The sequence below is a fragment of the Helicoverpa zea genome, chromosome 16 (genome assembly GCF_022581195.2).
Source record: "Helicoverpa zea isolate HzStark_Cry1AcR chromosome 16, ilHelZeax1.1, whole genome shotgun sequence".
In the NCBI taxonomy this organism is placed as follows: Eukaryota; Metazoa; Arthropoda; class Insecta; order Lepidoptera; family Noctuidae; genus Helicoverpa; species Helicoverpa zea.
In genome coordinates, this window is record NC_061467.1 from 4435865 (window position 1) to 4452124 (window position 16260).

General features: G+C 45.0%; 2 protein-coding genes across 2 annotated transcripts; one reads left to right on the forward strand and one right to left on the reverse strand.

Annotated features, from left to right (window-relative positions):
* The first annotated feature begins 209 nt into the window (after nucleotides 1–209).
* LOC124637424 (exportin-6) lies at nucleotides 210–14326 on the forward strand. The gene is made up of 21 exons (XM_047173900.1): nucleotides 210–456; nucleotides 545–754; nucleotides 869–1066; nucleotides 1335–1506; nucleotides 1773–1902; nucleotides 2040–2178; nucleotides 3102–3268; nucleotides 3835–3958; nucleotides 4037–4119; nucleotides 4191–4299; nucleotides 4401–4493; nucleotides 5026–5167; nucleotides 7463–7604; nucleotides 8038–8164; nucleotides 8547–8687; nucleotides 9098–9283; nucleotides 9732–9913; nucleotides 10103–10279; nucleotides 11277–11469; nucleotides 11779–12009; nucleotides 12356–14326. Exons 1-21 carry the CDS (start codon nucleotides 451–453, stop codon nucleotides 12452–12454), a joined length of 3051 nt encoding a protein of 1016 aa, XP_047029856.1. The 5' UTR covers nucleotides 210–450; the 3' UTR covers nucleotides 12455–14326.
* Nucleotides 14312–15835, reverse strand: LOC124637425 (ADP-ribose pyrophosphatase, mitochondrial). The gene is made up of 4 exons (XM_047173901.1): nucleotides 15528–15835; nucleotides 15208–15442; nucleotides 14977–15125; nucleotides 14312–14904 (listed from the first exon to the last, which is right to left on the reverse strand). Exons 1-4 carry the CDS (start codon nucleotides 15778–15780, stop codon nucleotides 14606–14608), a joined length of 936 nt encoding a protein of 311 aa, XP_047029857.1. The 5' UTR covers nucleotides 15781–15835; the 3' UTR covers nucleotides 14312–14605.
* Nucleotides 15836–16260: the final 425 nt, after the last annotated feature.

A 16260-nucleotide genomic window follows, 5' to 3' on the forward strand; every position in this document is an offset into this window, starting at 1 on the left:
TTAGGAGAATCGAGCCCCAGAGTGGGAGCCACATTACGAATGTATGGCTAATTATTTCGAAGAGGGGAATAACCGTCAGGGTATATGTGTTCTGTGATAACAAAGAACGGAAGAAACATCCGGAAGAAATGACTTTTGATTTGAACCAAAAAAGTTGAGAAAGAGAATTTGTCATATTGTCAAAGTCGTATTGTCTGTCTGTAGCAAGCAAGCAATGCTGTCACTGTCAAAGATTTTGTAAAACTGTGGTGGTTTGTGGATGTCATTTTAGGAATTCCTCACTAATTTAATAATATTTTAATCTGTTTGGTTTACTACAAGTATAAAACATTTCATAACTTTATATTGTGCTTTCTAGTTATCATTCCATCGAAATAATGTCTTGTGTATTTTTTTCATTAAAAGGTTAAGTGTGAATTATTATGTAAAAAATAACAATAATTTATAAAAATGATGGTGAGTAAAGGACACAATTTAGTTAGAATAATAGCCAGTAATCCACAGTTAATACTTGGTGATATAACATTGAGGGTTTAATTTGCAGGCTGATAATGAAGTAGACGAGGCTCTAGCCTCGTTAGACATGCTGATGTCGGAGTTCTTTGCACCAGCAACAAGTAACTTCAGAAAGAGAGAGATTGAGAATATGCTCGAGAATTTTTCTAATAGAAATGATTCTTGGAAACATTGTTTGTTATTCTTACAAAAATCACAAAATCAATATGTGTTGATGTTTACTTTGACTACTTTGGAGGTAAAGTATCTATTTTACTTTTGTGAAACTTCAGGACCCTTATTTCAAGAATGTATTTTGTACTATCATCTTGTTGGAATATAGTTATTGAGGAAATGTATTGGTATATTTTAGAATATAATCAACCGGCAATGGATCAGTCTATCAGACAATGAGAAGACTGAAGTGAGGCTTACATTATGGAATGAATTGTTGGCCAAACATGAAGTGATGGTGTATTTTATAAGAAATAAAGTAGCAGCACTAATGGTGTCCATTGCACGCTATGATTGGCCTCATTTGTATGATGATTTCTTCAGTAATATTGTTGAGGTAAGTTGTTTACTAAAATTTAGGTTGATCTGATTATAAATTGATATTGTGAGTTTAATTATCAATTTATACACAAATCTGCAAAACTATCACATTATTGACAATGCTTTATCAAATGATTCAAAATTAAAATTGTTATAGTTCTAGTCTAGTCAGATACGAAAAAATCAAGTGTTTTAGTAAAATCTGTACAAATATGCTTTATTATGGTATTTACAATTTACCAATCCTTCACACATGAGAACAGCTACATTAATTTGTTTTGCAGCTGATCAGAAGTGATGGGTCTCGTTGTCTCCTGGGCTTGGTCCTGGCACAGGCTGCAAGTGAAGAGCTGGGTGCTGCTCGTGATACAGGTGTTCTGTTACCATCCACTCGTAGGAGTCAACTGGAGAGGCTCATGCTCAAGGGCATGCCACAGCTCTTGAGTGCTCTAAGCGGTAAGAAAATACCATTATTTAATAAATTATTGGAGGTACATGTAGCTAATAAATATTGACCACATAAGAGGCTATACTGCTCTTGAAAAAATACTATAATGGTATAACTAAGTAAATATCTTAAACTCTATATGAAAATGGTTGTTTAAAAAAAAAATTGTATTTTGCATCTACACAACTGCAGTAGTTGGCAAAATGAATAAGCTAAAATAGGCAAATGAGCTAAACTGAATCTTAAGTGTGTATGTATTCATTATGTGTTTCAGATATTTTGGAAAAAAATGCCCAGAAGGAGGGTCAGTCTAATCCACCGCCCTCACCTACTCATGGTGTGCCACAAACTTCAGCACTACCAGACCTCTTGGCCAATGCACATGATGTCACTGCTGCTGATAAGTAATAAACATTTATTTATTTCATTGTTTATGTTTACAGTTATTACATACTTACAACACAGACAAGAAGAAAAATAGTACAAAGGCACAGCTTATTTCATAAATAATCACTTTCATTAGGCCTGTTATGTGTTTCAGAGCCTTGAACATGGAGATAGTAGTGAAATGTCTAACAACTCTTCAACATTTATTCTCGTGGCTGCCACTGTCCTCCCACGTACCACCATCCTTAGTGACAACAGTGTTCTATTGGGGCAGTATAGCTACACAATCACAGGTATGCCATTTTTATTGTTAAAGTGTAGTCTATTTTGTATCCCACTGGTGGGTAAAGTTCTGATCTTACAGGGTATAAGCATTATATCAGACTAAAGGCAAGGTGATGTTCTTCACTATCAGTCAGCAATCTATTTATTACTTTTATCTTATATTCTAAGAAAGAATTACAATACAGTATATATATTCTGTCAGAATGGTCATGTCAGGGATAATATGCCAATTACATTGTTTTATATCAAAACCAGCTATTCCCTACATACCAAAATAACATTCTCTCATAACCTCATACTGTCTCTGTTGGATACCATCATGGAGAACAAAATGACAAGCAGGGATGTCATAACGCAAGTCTCCTAAGAAAGTAGCACGCCTAAATGCGAGTGTTCGAGACGAGAAGCATTACTAGCTGCGCCGTCATCCGCCTTTTTGGAACCTGCCCTTATTAGGGTTCCATTCCCAAAGGGTAAAACGGGACCCTATTGTTTTCGCTCCTCTGTCCGTCCGTCCTTGTGTCACCAGGCTGTATGTCATGAACCGTGATAGTGAGAGAGCTGAATTTTCTCAGATTTTGCTGCCGCTATAGCAAACAATAGATACTGAAAACTAGAATTAAATATTTTGGGGGGCTCCCATACAACAAACGTGATTTTTTTATCCGTTTTAAAAATAACGTTTTATAACCCGCTTTTTCTGGAAAATTCAGCTTTCATATTATGCAAAAATTTTCTCGAAAATTAATTATGTCATCATATTATTATACAAATGTACCAAATAAAGAAGAATCATTTTTTGTTTGTTTCTTTCTTTGTACCCAAAAGGATCCGAAACTACTGAACTGCTTAGAAAAAATCTTTCACTGTAAGAAAGCTATACTCTTCCCGAGATTTGGTCGGTGGTGATGTGATTGTTTGTGGTTGTCAGAGTATGGAGGCGGCGCTGTGCGGTCTGGGCGGCGTGTGCGAGCTGCTGTACCGGCGGTACGCGCCGCCGTCGTCGGCCGCCACGGCGCTGCGCCTGCAGCACTGCGCGCTGCGCCTGCTGCGCCACCTCACGCACGCGCCGCACGCCGTCACGCATGCGCACCACGAGTTAGTACACACTCATATAGAAAACTAGCCTCTGCCAGAGATTTCACCCTCATCCCGTGGGAACTTCCGCACGAACCCGGATAAAAAGTAGCCTACAGCCTTCCTCGATACATGGACTATATCCTGAAATAATTTTTCAAATCGGACCAGAAGTTCCTGAGATTAGCGCGCTCAAACAAACTCTTCAGCATTATAAAATTAGTATTTACATTTCTATCCAAAATTCCTGAAAAGAAATGTTAAAATCATTCTTTCCATGAAAAAACTTTTTTACAAAAGTAAAACCGACTTCATACCTAAAACCTCTCAAGTCTAAAAAAAACTATGGTGAAAATCGCATCAAAATCGATTAAGCCAAACGTGAGATAATCGCGCACATACATTCAGGCAAAACTAAGAACATTTTGAAGTCTGTTAAAAAGAGGTTTCCAGTTGAATCTGGCAAGTAACCAATAATTGTAGAAATTCGATTTTATGTGTTGCATTCTTTATTATATATCTCTCTAGTGTAATTGACTAACGAACCTGTTCTCAGTAGTGATCATTATTCATTGTGTGCATTTCAGTTACCTTAACAAGTTAGCAGAGTTCCTAAAACTGTTTGTGTCATTGCATTTCAAGAGGTTGGAGGCAGAACCAGAGTTTGACGCCATTGAATTCTTGTCATATCTATTCCAATATACATTCCAGGTAAATAATACGCATAATTATATAATTTATTATTTGGTGTCAAAAATGACAAATTAATAATTTAAATAATGTTTTCAGGTACCCACGTGTGGTATTTTTGTAAACTGTTTAGATATATGGATACAATTTATAGACATTCTGAAGCCAGAAGATACACCTAAGTATGTACATTTTCATAATTATCAGTTTATCTTCTTCGTTCTCGGATATGATAATGTAGTATCTGTTTCAGATATTGGGAAGCTTTACAAGCGCTCGTGAATGGAGTGCTGAACAAAATCCAGTTCCAACATAATAAGGCTCAGTTACAGCATCTGGACAATGATGTTCGTGACGATGACGTTAGTATATCAAAAAACTTGCACATTTTTTATTATGAAAGAAACAAGCTAAATTAATTAATAAAGTTTTCTAAATTAAAATGATTATTATATTGTTTAAGGGCGAGACCGAATGGCACACATTCCTGAAACATTGTATAGAATGCATCGCTCGCGTCGCGGAACTAGCGCCGCTCGATGTTTTCACCGCCGTGGTAAGTACCTACATATTTTTATTTTATTTTCAGTTACAGCTGATAGTAAAATTATGTTGTCAAATTGTTCTTTCATATTTTGTCTGTAAAAAGCCCAGAAGCAATTTAATTAATTTGGGCATATATTCGCTATAAAATTGTCCTTCAGTATGATATCCATGAATATCCTAGTATGAATAAGAAAAACGTAGACGACGCGCTGCTGCGATCGCCCATGCGGCAGTAAAAAAGTAAGAAGCGAACTAAAGTTGGACGCACTCGTCTTTCGTTTGCCTAAAACGCTCTAGCGCTGCGTACATTGTACGATATATACGACATGTACGATACATTACATCCTGTCAGTGTACAGTTGTCGTAAAAGTCGATGTCGTTCCGAGCACAAGTCAGCGCACGTGTCCATCCCCTCCCCCGCTGATATTTAGAATTGGTTTGTGCGAAGCAACTCGCACAATGTTTCGTGACGATTAAAAACTTTGTGCGGACAATACATAGTGTACTACTACATAATATTAATAACTGTCGGTTATTACAGCTAGAGCGCTGGCAGTGCCTGGCGGGCGTGCACGCGCGGGCGGCGTCGCGCGGCGGCGAGGGCGAGCGCCTGCTGGCCGCGCTGCTCGACCTCGCCACGCTCACGCGCGTGCTGGGACGGCTGGCACCCGCGCTGCTCGCAGGTAACTATATTGTGTAACAGCTAGAGCGCTGGCAGTGCCTGCTGGCCGCGCTGCTCGACCTCGCCACGCTCACGCGCGTGCTGGGACGGCTGGCACCCGCGCTGCTCGCAGGTAACTATATTGTGTAACAGCTAGAGCGCTGGCAGTGCCTGCTGGCCGCGCTGCTCGACCTCGCCACGCTCACGCGCGTGCTGGGACGGCTGGCACCCGCGCTGCTCGCAGGTAACTATATTGTGTAACAGCTAGAGCGCTGGCAGTGCCTGCTGGCCGCGCTGCTCGACCTCGCCACGCTCACGCGCGTGCTGGGACGGCTGGCACCCGCGCTGCTCGCAGGTAACTATATTGTGTAACAGCTAGAGCGCTGGCAGTGCCTGCTGGCCGCGCTGCTCGACCTCGCCACGCTCACGCGCGTGCTGGGACGGCTGGCACCCGCGCTGCTCGCAGGTAACTATATTGTGTAACAGCTAGAGCGCTGGCAGTGCCTGCTGGCCGCGCTGCTCGACCTCGCCACGCTCACGCGCGTGCTGGGACGGCTGGCACCCGCGCTGCTCGCAGGTAACTATATTGTGTAACAGCTAGAGCGCTGGCAGTGCCTGCTGGCCGCGCTGCTCGACCTCGCCACGCTCACGCGCGTGCTGGGACGGCTGGCACCCGCGCTGCTCGCAGGTAACTATATTGTGTAACAGCTAGAGCGCTGGCAGTGCCTGCTGGCCGCGCTGCTCGACCTCGCCACGCTCACGCGCGTGCTGGGACGGCTGGCACCCGCGCTGCTCGCAGGTAACTATATTGTGTAACAGCTAGAGCGCTGGCAGTGCCTGCTGGCCGCGCTGCTCGACCTCGCCACGCTCACGCGCGTGCTGGGACGGCTGGCACCCGCGCTGCTCGCAGGTAACTATATTGTGTAACAGCTAGAGCGCTGGCAGTGCCTGCTGGCCGCGCTGCTCGACCTCGCCACGCTCACGCGCGTGCTGGGACGGCTGGCACCCGCGCTGCTCGCAGGTAACTATATTGTGTAACAGCTAGAGCGCTGGCAGTGCCTGCTGGCCGCGCTGCTCGACCTCGCCACGCTCACGCGCGTGCTGGGACGGCTGGCACCCGCGCTGCTCGCAGGTAACTATATTGTGTAACAGCTAGAGCGCTGGCAGTGCCTGCTGGCCGCGCTGCTCGACCTCGCCACGCTCACGCGCGTGCTGGGACGGCTGGCACCCGCGCTGCTCGCAGGTAACTATATTGTGTAACAGCTAGAGCGCTGGCAGTGCCTGCTGGCCGCGCTGCTCGACCTCGCCACGCTCACGCGCGTGCTGGGACGGCTGGCACCCGCGCTGCTCGCAGGTAACTATATTGTGTAACAGCTAGAGCGCTGGCAGTGCCTGCTGGCCGCGCTGCTCGACCTCGCCACGCTCACGCGCGTGCTGGGACGGCTGGCACCCGCGCTGCTCGCAGGTAACTATATTGTGTAACAGCTAGAGCGCTGGCAGTGCCTGCTGGCCGCGCTGCTCGACCTCGCCACGCTCACGCGCGTGCTGGGACGGCTGGCACCCGCGCTGCTCGCAGGTAACTATATTGTGTAACAGCTAGAGCGCTGGCAGTGCCTGCTGGCCGCGCTGCTCGACCTCGCCACGCTCACGCGCGTGCTGGGACGGCTGGCACCCGCGCTGCTCGCAGGTAACTATATTGTGTAACAGCTAGAGCGCTGGCAGTGCCTGCTGGCCGCGCTGCTCGACCTCGCCACGCTCACGCGCGTGCTGGGACGGCTGGCACCCGCGCTGCTCGCAGGTAACTATATTGTGTAACAGCTAGAGCGCTGGCAGTGCCTGCTGGCCGCGCTGCTCGACCTCGCCACGCTCACGCGCGTGCTGGGACGGCTGGCACCCGCGCTGCTCGCAGGTAACTATATTGTGTAACAGCTAGAGCGCTGGCAGTGCCTGCTGGCCGCGCTGCTCGACCTCGCCACGCTCACGCGCGTGCTGGGACGGCTGGCACCCGCGCTGCTCGCAGGTAACTATATTGTGTAACAGCTAGAGCGCTGGCAGTGCCTGCTGGCCGCGCTGCTCGACCTCGCCACGCTCACGCGCGTGCTGGGACGGCTGGCACCCGCGCTGCTCGCAGGTAACTATATTGTGTAACAGCTAGAGCGCTGGCAGTGCCTGCTGGCCGCGCTGCTCGACCTCGCCACGCTCACGCGCGTGCTGGGACGGCTGGCACCCGCGCTGCTCGCAGGTAACAGCAGCCGTGCCTGGCGGGCGTGTACTAGACTAACATGGCAGTATATTGTTATGCTATATATTCCCGCAGAGACGGAGAGCAGCCGTCGCGCAACGGGCTGGGCGCTGGGCGCGGGGCTGGTGGAGCGGGTGGGCGCGGCGCTGGGCGGCGCCGCCCTCACGCGCCCGCACCGCGCCGCGCCGCACCATCTCGCGCATGCGCACGTGCACGTGTACGTATACAGACTTCATTTAATACTGGCTGATGCCCGGACATACAGTACCTAATCATTTTAAAATAAGAATGAAAGGTTTCAGTTATTTATTTGTTTCATTTTACAAGCGAGATTTTCTGTAAAGTGTACTTGCGGACGATAGTTTTACATGAAAATGTCGTCCGCCATTGGCTGATAGAGTATGAAGTGGAATAGAGATAGATGCATTACAATTCGAACGTAAAAGCCGATCGCGTCTCTGTATCGCTTATTTTGCACTCTCGCTTTCTCAGCAACGTGACAATGAGTGATGCTTTTGTGTAGCCGGCGTTCACCGACTTATAAGACATTATATAAAAACATCAATTTTGTATTTTATATACTCCAAAAGAAACCCTTTTAAGATTAAAAAATGCCATGAAATATCCATGTTATGTAACAATGAACACAGGCACGCAGAAATGTTCGCCTGTATGGGCGCGTGGTGCTGCTACGCGAACGAGTGCGGCGTCCCAGTGCACACGATGGAAGGACTGTTCTCATCTGCTGTACCCTTCCTACTGCCGCATGAGATACCGGTCAGTTTTCACTTCTATTCTCTCGTCAAAAAGGTTCAAGTTAGTTTGATGGCATGGGCAAAATAAAGTTATTCCAATCCAACCGTAATTTGAATTGCCAAAAAATATTGGACACCTATTTTTTTTATTTTAAAAAGCATTCAACATTCTGTAAGATATAAGGCATAAAAGGTTGTGAGTACGAGTTAGTGACTGACGTCACGTTTATGTATTTGTACCTAAAAGTGACGTAACACAAAATTTGACGTTATTTGCTTGTGAGAGAAAAGAAAAATATGTGTCCATTATTTTATTTTAGTTTTACCGAAAACACGGATTTATCTATTTTTTTCTTTCGCAATGCCTATTCGAATGACTTATTAATTATTCATGTTTTGTTTAGGAACCGCCGTTGTTATGCCACGCCGCAGCTCATCTGCTTCTGAGCCTCGCAAAGAACGTGAAATTCAACAGCGATCCTGTAGTGCTGTGTGGCGACTTGTATGAACACGCTCAAAGATCTCTGCAGTACCTCGCACCAAAGGTAGGATTTTGAATCTTTGATCTTGGACCAATATACAAGGATTATGTTTTGTATATATGTGACGTTAAAATTACCTTAACTAATGCCTGTCTTGCGTTGGTGCAATAATGTTTCGTTCATGAATACAGTTTGTACAAGTCTGATAGTCGATTTGTTTTGTTTTTTGTTTGAAGAATATAATACACAGCAACGCAAATGTCCTACAAAAAAAAAACGGTTGAAAAATGTAAGTCAGAACATCCTACAAAAAATTGGTCCGATTGCCCTACAAAAAGTTTGACCCAAGGCGGGCAGCCCAACGTGAATTTCTTAATATGCCAACATGGGACAGGCACAGCTACTCGAATTAAAAGCAAACTTTAATGTGTGGTGATATGATAGAGTATATTGAGACATGGGTACCTGACCAGACGGCGCCGGTGGTGCGCGAGGCGCTGCTGTCGCTGGCGCTGCGCGGCGGCGGCGCGGGCGGCGCGGCGCGCGCGCTGCTGGCGGCGTGGGGCGGCGCGCTGCAGGCGCAGGGCCCGGCGCTGGCGCTGCCGCCGCTCACCGCGCTGCTGCACGCCTTTGCTGACGCGCCTACGCATGCCAAGAAGGTATGTCTTCTACTCTGTTTTCTGTGTTACTGTGCAATATTCATGTTTTAGTTATATTATTTTGTTAAGGTAGCTATAATCATCGGCAGGGATATTGAGCCCTGACCTTCACCTGCGCAGAAGCGATTTATTGCCTTATGTGTACAGTGCGCAAAGCGATCCCCACTCTTCTGCCAAGAACTCAATATCCGTGCCGATAACTATACAGTGATAGTGAATTTTTTACATACCTATATTTTATGAATTCGCAATTTAAGAAATCGAACTACCCATTTGCCAACGTCGTCGCTGTCAAGTAATGGGACATTGGATTTATCTATGTTAAAACAAAATGATCTCGAAGTCAACATATGATTAAGTTTCATTGCATAACAAACAATTTGTTCTTTTTGCAGTTTAAAATTATCCCTACCAAAAATGTTCAATTGATTATAACCCTATTTACCAGGCGATAGCAGAAGGTATTCAAGGATCAGCCGAGACGGCGTTACGGATGCTCTGTGAGCCAACGTTCGCGTCAGCCGAGCCGGAGATCACGGACTTCTTCCTCGCGCTGTTCACCGCGCTGTTGCCGCAACTCGGTAACTTTGCGTACAACGCCATCGACGTCTTCTTAGAAGTTGCTCAGAGGTGCGTATTGTAAGCGTTTTGTTAATCTTCTTTCAATATTTGTACTTGTGTAGGTAACGGTGAATCCATACATGAAGCCGGCATTCATAATATTTTATATTCTAAACACTAGCAAGTCCCTTGGTCAGCGACCTGCGCTACCGCGCCAGGCTGCAGTGGACATAATGGACATTGGTTTATTGTGTGCAGGGGCGGCGGGTCGCTGGGGCTGGAGCGGCTGGTGGAGTGCGTGCGGCTGGGCGTGGAGGCGGGCGGCGGCGCCGTGCTGCCGCGCGCCGTGCTCACCCTGCTCGCGCGACACGTGCTGCCGCGCGCCACGCTCGCCGCGCCCGACCTCGCGCGCGCCGCCTACCGCCTGCTCGCCAGGTAACACAAGCGTTAGTTAGTCACGTGCTGCACGTGCTGCCGCGCGCCACGCTCGCCGCGCCCGACCTCGCGCGCGCCGCCTACCGCCTGCTCGCCAGGTAACACAAGCGTTAGTTAGTCACGTGCTGCACGTGCTGCCGCGCGCCACGCTCGCCGCGCCCGACCTCGCGCGCGCCGCCTACCGCCTGCTCGCCAGGTAACACAAGCGTTAGTTAGTCACGTGCTGCACGTGCTGCCGCGCGCCACGCTCGCCGCGCCCGACCTCGCGCGCGCCGCCTACCGCCTGCTCGCCAGGTAACACAAGCGTTAGTTAGTCACGTGCTGCACGTGCTGCCGCGCGCCACGCTCGCCGCGCCCGACCTCGCGCGCGCCGCCTACCGCCTGCTCGCCAGGTAACACAAGCGTTAGTTAGTCACGTGCTGCACGTGCTGCCGCGCGCCACGCTCGCCGCGCCCGACCTCGCGCGCGCCGCCTACCGCCTGCTCGCCAGGTAACACAAGCGTTAGTTAGTCACGTGCTGCACGTGCTGCCGCGCGCCACGCTCGCCGCGCCCGACCTCGCGCGCGCCGCCTACCGCCTGCTCGCCAGGTAACACAAGCGTTAGTTAGTCACGTGCTGCACGTGCTGCCGCGCGCCACGCTCGCCGCGCCCGACCTCGCGCGCGCCGCCTACCGCCTGCTCGCCAGGTAACACAAGCGTTAGTTAGTCACGTGCTGCACGTGCTGCCGCGCGCCACGCTCGCCGCGCCCGACCTCGCGCGCGCCGCCTACCGCCTGCTCGCCAGGTAACACAAGCGTTAGTTAGTCACGTGCTGCACGTGCTGCCGCGCGCCACGCTCGCCGCGCCCGACCTCGCGCGCGCCGCCTACCGCCTGCTCGCCAGGTAACACAAGCGTTAGTTAGTCACGTGCTGCACGTGCTGCCGCGCGCCACGTGCTGCCGAGGCACGACAATAAACTAAGCCAAAAACGTTACAACATTGTCAAATTTTGATTCAGTGTACTGATCCACCGTTGGCGCTACTTCTTCCCGAACAAGTGCGAGGAGTCAGAGAGCAACGCGCGCACGGATGAGCTGCGCGGTGCGCTGTCGGCACTGGGGCGGGCGCTGCTGCAGCCAGACATCGAGCTGTTGCGGCTCAACATCGACACGCTGGATACACTCAACACCAAGTGCAAGCTTTACCATAAGGTGAGTGTTCTTGAGTAAGACATGTGATGTACATACATATAAGGTTGTCCATTGACGTCCGATAATCAGTGACCGACTTTTTGTAGGAGAAAAATAGAAAAAACTTATAGCAATAGCACATACTTATAGCAACACACACATCCTACACAGAAAATCCTAGTTCAAGCGTCCTACAAATAAATAATCGGCCTGAATTTATGTGCTACATAAAGTGTGACATGGGCGGACAGCCTGATAATTGTGATCACAACCACCCTATTTATAGTCAGCAAAAATGCCATATAATGATTTTCTGGCCTTCCCAACCAGGTGATGTTCCGCACGGAGTTCCTGGGCGAGTTCTTGTCGGTGCTGCTGCTAGGGCTGGCGGAGGGCGGGTGGCGGGCGCTGGCGCGGGACGAGGCCACGGCGGCCGTGCACGCGATGGCGCTGGTCGACTTCCCCGCCTTCCGCGCCGCCTTCCTGCCGCACTTCCTCGCCTCGCTGCCTGGACTAGCGCCTCACCATCAACAGATGTTGGCGCAGTTCCCGCCTGATACTGTGAGTATGCTACAATATTTTATTAATTAAAATTTTAAACAATAATTTGACTAACTACCCAGGTCGAGTAAGATTTAATCTATGAAATCGAGCTTTACTTTGCGGAAATTTGATTCCATGCAACAGAAACTATTATGGCAACCGTCTATTTGCTTATGCGTGAGAGCGGGAGGGTGACACTTTTGCTGCATGTGTAGATGCACTCTACATCCTGCATCCAAGCCTCGATTTATAGCCCCGCGGAATTAACGCTAAATATTTTTCCTTGTATTTATAATAACCTTAATGAATCCGTGTGTGGAGTCGGGGTCTTGGAGCGGAACTATATTAGCATTATTATTTCCAGGACTTACCAACATTCACGCAAAATATCCAGCGTCTAATGAACGACATAAACTGTTACCGCGCGTACGGCTCTCTGGCGCCGGTCGGCATGGCGTCCTAGCACCGCCTCGAATTTCACCCGCTACTGTGATATGTGAACACTTGTGATAAATAACTTATACATACGTAGCTCAACGGACTGGAGTCGACAATATTACGTATTTGTGCAGCAAATGGTGGATATATGGAGATATACATGTACATATATGTGGATATATGTAGAATGAATCGAATGTAGGATGTTCTCTTACCTACATGTTACAATTCTGGATACAAACTCTTGAAGACTACTGCGATAGGCGGCGTCAATGGTTGATGAAAGTTGTTTTAACGAAATTGTACCATGTCAATTTGAATTTCTAAATGTGAGATCCAAAGAATTAAAAATATTTGTGCGCACAAGGAATATAGCGAGCAAATGGGTTTTAAATGTGAAGATGTGCTTGAATGACACATCGAATTAATATTTGTGGACAATGGAAATAATAATCTGAAGATTTGGACTTTTGGCTATTTTATATTATGTAAAATTTAAGATAGCGTATTCAAAATTTTATTATCATAAAAGTATGAAAGTATTTTGTGATATATAAAATGTAAATAAATTTCCAGTGTGGGAATGCAAAATTTTTACGTAACTTATAAGGGTTATAAGAGATTCATTGGCCAACTTTTTAATAATGCGTCGTTTTAAGGCCGATAAAGGTTCGTGCAAAACGATGCGGAATGTAGGTATCGAATTGTAAAAAGTGATTCAGTGACAACTTAGGTATGCTGTGGATGGTTTCCATCACAAATATTTTTAACTGACCAATAAAACTGCATTTGACAATCTTTTGTAGTAAAATTATCCAATATTCAGTGTGTACCTTGTAATATAATATATATTATTATAAATAAACAAGGTCACCTAATCCGAGTTTAAAGTCTGGGGTTCTTGTTGTTTATGTCTTGAAACAACATCAAATAACGACTACACGTTATTTGATGTTGTTTCAAACTGTGCTAACAATTATGTTAGGATAGTTTTGTTAGTAGTTAGAACTACGGGCTACTTCCTAGATAGGGTGTAGTGGATGACCAATCCTTAGGAATTATTATTACCTACATACTTAAATAAATATTCTATATTTCGTTTTTATCACTAGTTAGTAGAAGTTTACTAATATTACTAAGACAAATCATAATTTTACTAAGTTCTTGACTGAATTTGGCGTATAAGACTGTAAATATATTCATTCGAGTTTATTTCTATGTTAAAACACCTATTTTTTACTTTACAAAGCTGATCGTAATTTACGCTTTGGTTCTATGTAACAAATCATTTATCTGCATTTATAAATTGTATCTGCACGACGCGATTATCGAAAATAATGTAAACTAGTTATTGGAATGATTTTGTTAAGAATAGCCATATGAACTGGTATAGAAACATTTGGGCCCGTTTGGAACAGTTATTGAAATTAACGATTTTAAGACAAACATTTAGATCACATAAATGTAGGTATTTAAGCAAAATCAATCAACAAAAATATTTTGTGATAACTTCTACCATGATGCAAATTCACATATTGAGGTTTAAAAAAACTGGTTGTTTTTTAAATTGCAACAGATTGTTGTTGCAATATAAGTAAATTATAAATGCGCTACTGCACACTATATTGGGATAAGTTTAAAATGCATGTTGGTTTTAAACAATAATTGGCTATTTAGTTTTGTCACAATATTTACAAACGAAAACAATAAGAACTGGTTGTTTACTTAAACAAGTTAATAGTAATTTTAGTAAATATTGTTTGCATTTAAGTTTTAGTTGCTTGGGGGTGCAATAGGTCGAGTGATAATGTTCAAATTATGTGTCAAGGGGAAACCACATTATTTCTGTATGCTTATTAAAAAGGAAAATAAAGAAAATTAGTTTTTTTGATAAAAACTGTTTTATTATTTATTCTCTTCCTCGCATTGCTGCCCTTATTGATAGAATATTAAATTATGCATTTCCATTGTACAAAATACCACTTAAACATAAAAACATTAAGTTCAGCTGCTCCAAGCTGTGATCACTTAATAATATTGGCTTCATGATGATTGAAACATGTGTGTGACACTTTTTGTATAAATGTGGTGTTCATGTATCCCATTACAACTCAAGTTTAAGTAAGTGTAAGTTTATCCTCCTTTTTGGAAAGTAGGTTGATCAATAGGAACAATATTAGCTTGATTGGTCAAATTTAGCCAAGTATTTATTTAACACTTCCATGACAACTTGTTTGTGGCTTGCATACAATGTCATTTCTGGAGTTATATCCACCCACTGCACTCCAACAGCGTCGTCACCAGCTTGCAATGTTAATGCACCAACAGTTGAGCCACTGTTGTCATGGAAACTATAGGCTACACTTTCCATCCACGCATTGTCTGTATTGCGATGATCATCAATGTAGCCTTGATAAATCACATTTCCCTCTTCAAAGAATTTTTCAAACCTTTGAAACCAAGCCTTCTTTTGATCTGTAAATATAATAAAGTGTAGTATAATGGTGATGTATTGTATAAATTACAGCCAATTCAGCATTGAGCTACCTTCAGCTAAAACTAAAGAGTTCATTGCTTCTTCTTGGAATTCCCTGACTGCTGTAGCAGAGACTTTCTCTCCAGGATCTACCATACCTCCTGGCAATGCCCACTCTCCAGTGTCGCGTCTCTTCACTATGACGCACTGCAGAATAGGCCTTAAATGGAAATTTCTTGTTAATTAAACAGATAAATATTCCCCCTGATTAACAAACTTACATCACAGAATGAATTACCTACTTATTACTAGATTTGTCCCTTACAATTTCACCATTTTCATTCCTCTTCCAGCGAGTGACAACTGGGTCAGCAGCATGATTTGGACCCCATCTCCCAAGAACTCCTCGCCCAATTATACCTGTCCTTCCTATAGGATTCAGTGGATATCCATTCTCTATTATGTATTGGCCCATGTAGCTTACTCTGTTTACTTTCCCATCCATACTGTTCCATTTTGGATTAAATCCAGGCTCTCCTAAACATGAAAACAATATTAAATAAAATGATCTGTAAAATTAAAACCGTACAGTACATAAGTAACTGAATTAAACTTTTCTCACCTATTTTAGGATCTGCCCAGGGTTGTCCATGTATAGATGCAGCAGTATAATTATGAGGATGATAATCCTGATATTCGGTAGACCATCCAACCTTCTCATCGGGTACGGGAAATCTTTCTATATTACTGCGAGGATAAAAACCTCCCCGACATTTAAAGTGAGTTGTTATCATCGTTATGCTAGATCGGATCATAAATATAATTTGAAGTACAACAATAAGTAATCTTAACTTAGTACCGGCAAGAATATTCATTACTATTTCATTTTTAGCACTTTTTCAAAAGTCAAAACAAATCAAGCAAACTTCAGAAAACAGACAGCTGTCATCATTCAGTCGTCATGTCAGTGTCATACACTTCAGAACCATAGTTCGAAACCAAGGACTTTCATCTCGTCTAGCGTTTTCATAGCATTTTTTCAAGAGCGTGCTTGATAGGTATGCTAAATGCGCAAAACTCTCAATCTAGTGTTCTAGACAAGAGGTGGCTTCGAATCAAGCCCTCTCGAACATTTTTGGTGGTTTATACCCATGTTACACTGAAAAGCATAATCTATTACGAAGTGAGTATTACTGGGGGTGCCATCTGAACATTAGTATAACAGTAGTAGTTAATCCATATGAAAACATATATTAATTTTAAATAGTGTCGTCACATATTTTGTTTGACACGACATTAGGAAGACTTTGCAAAGAAGGAAAATGGAGATAGACTTCGTAATTTAATTATAACAA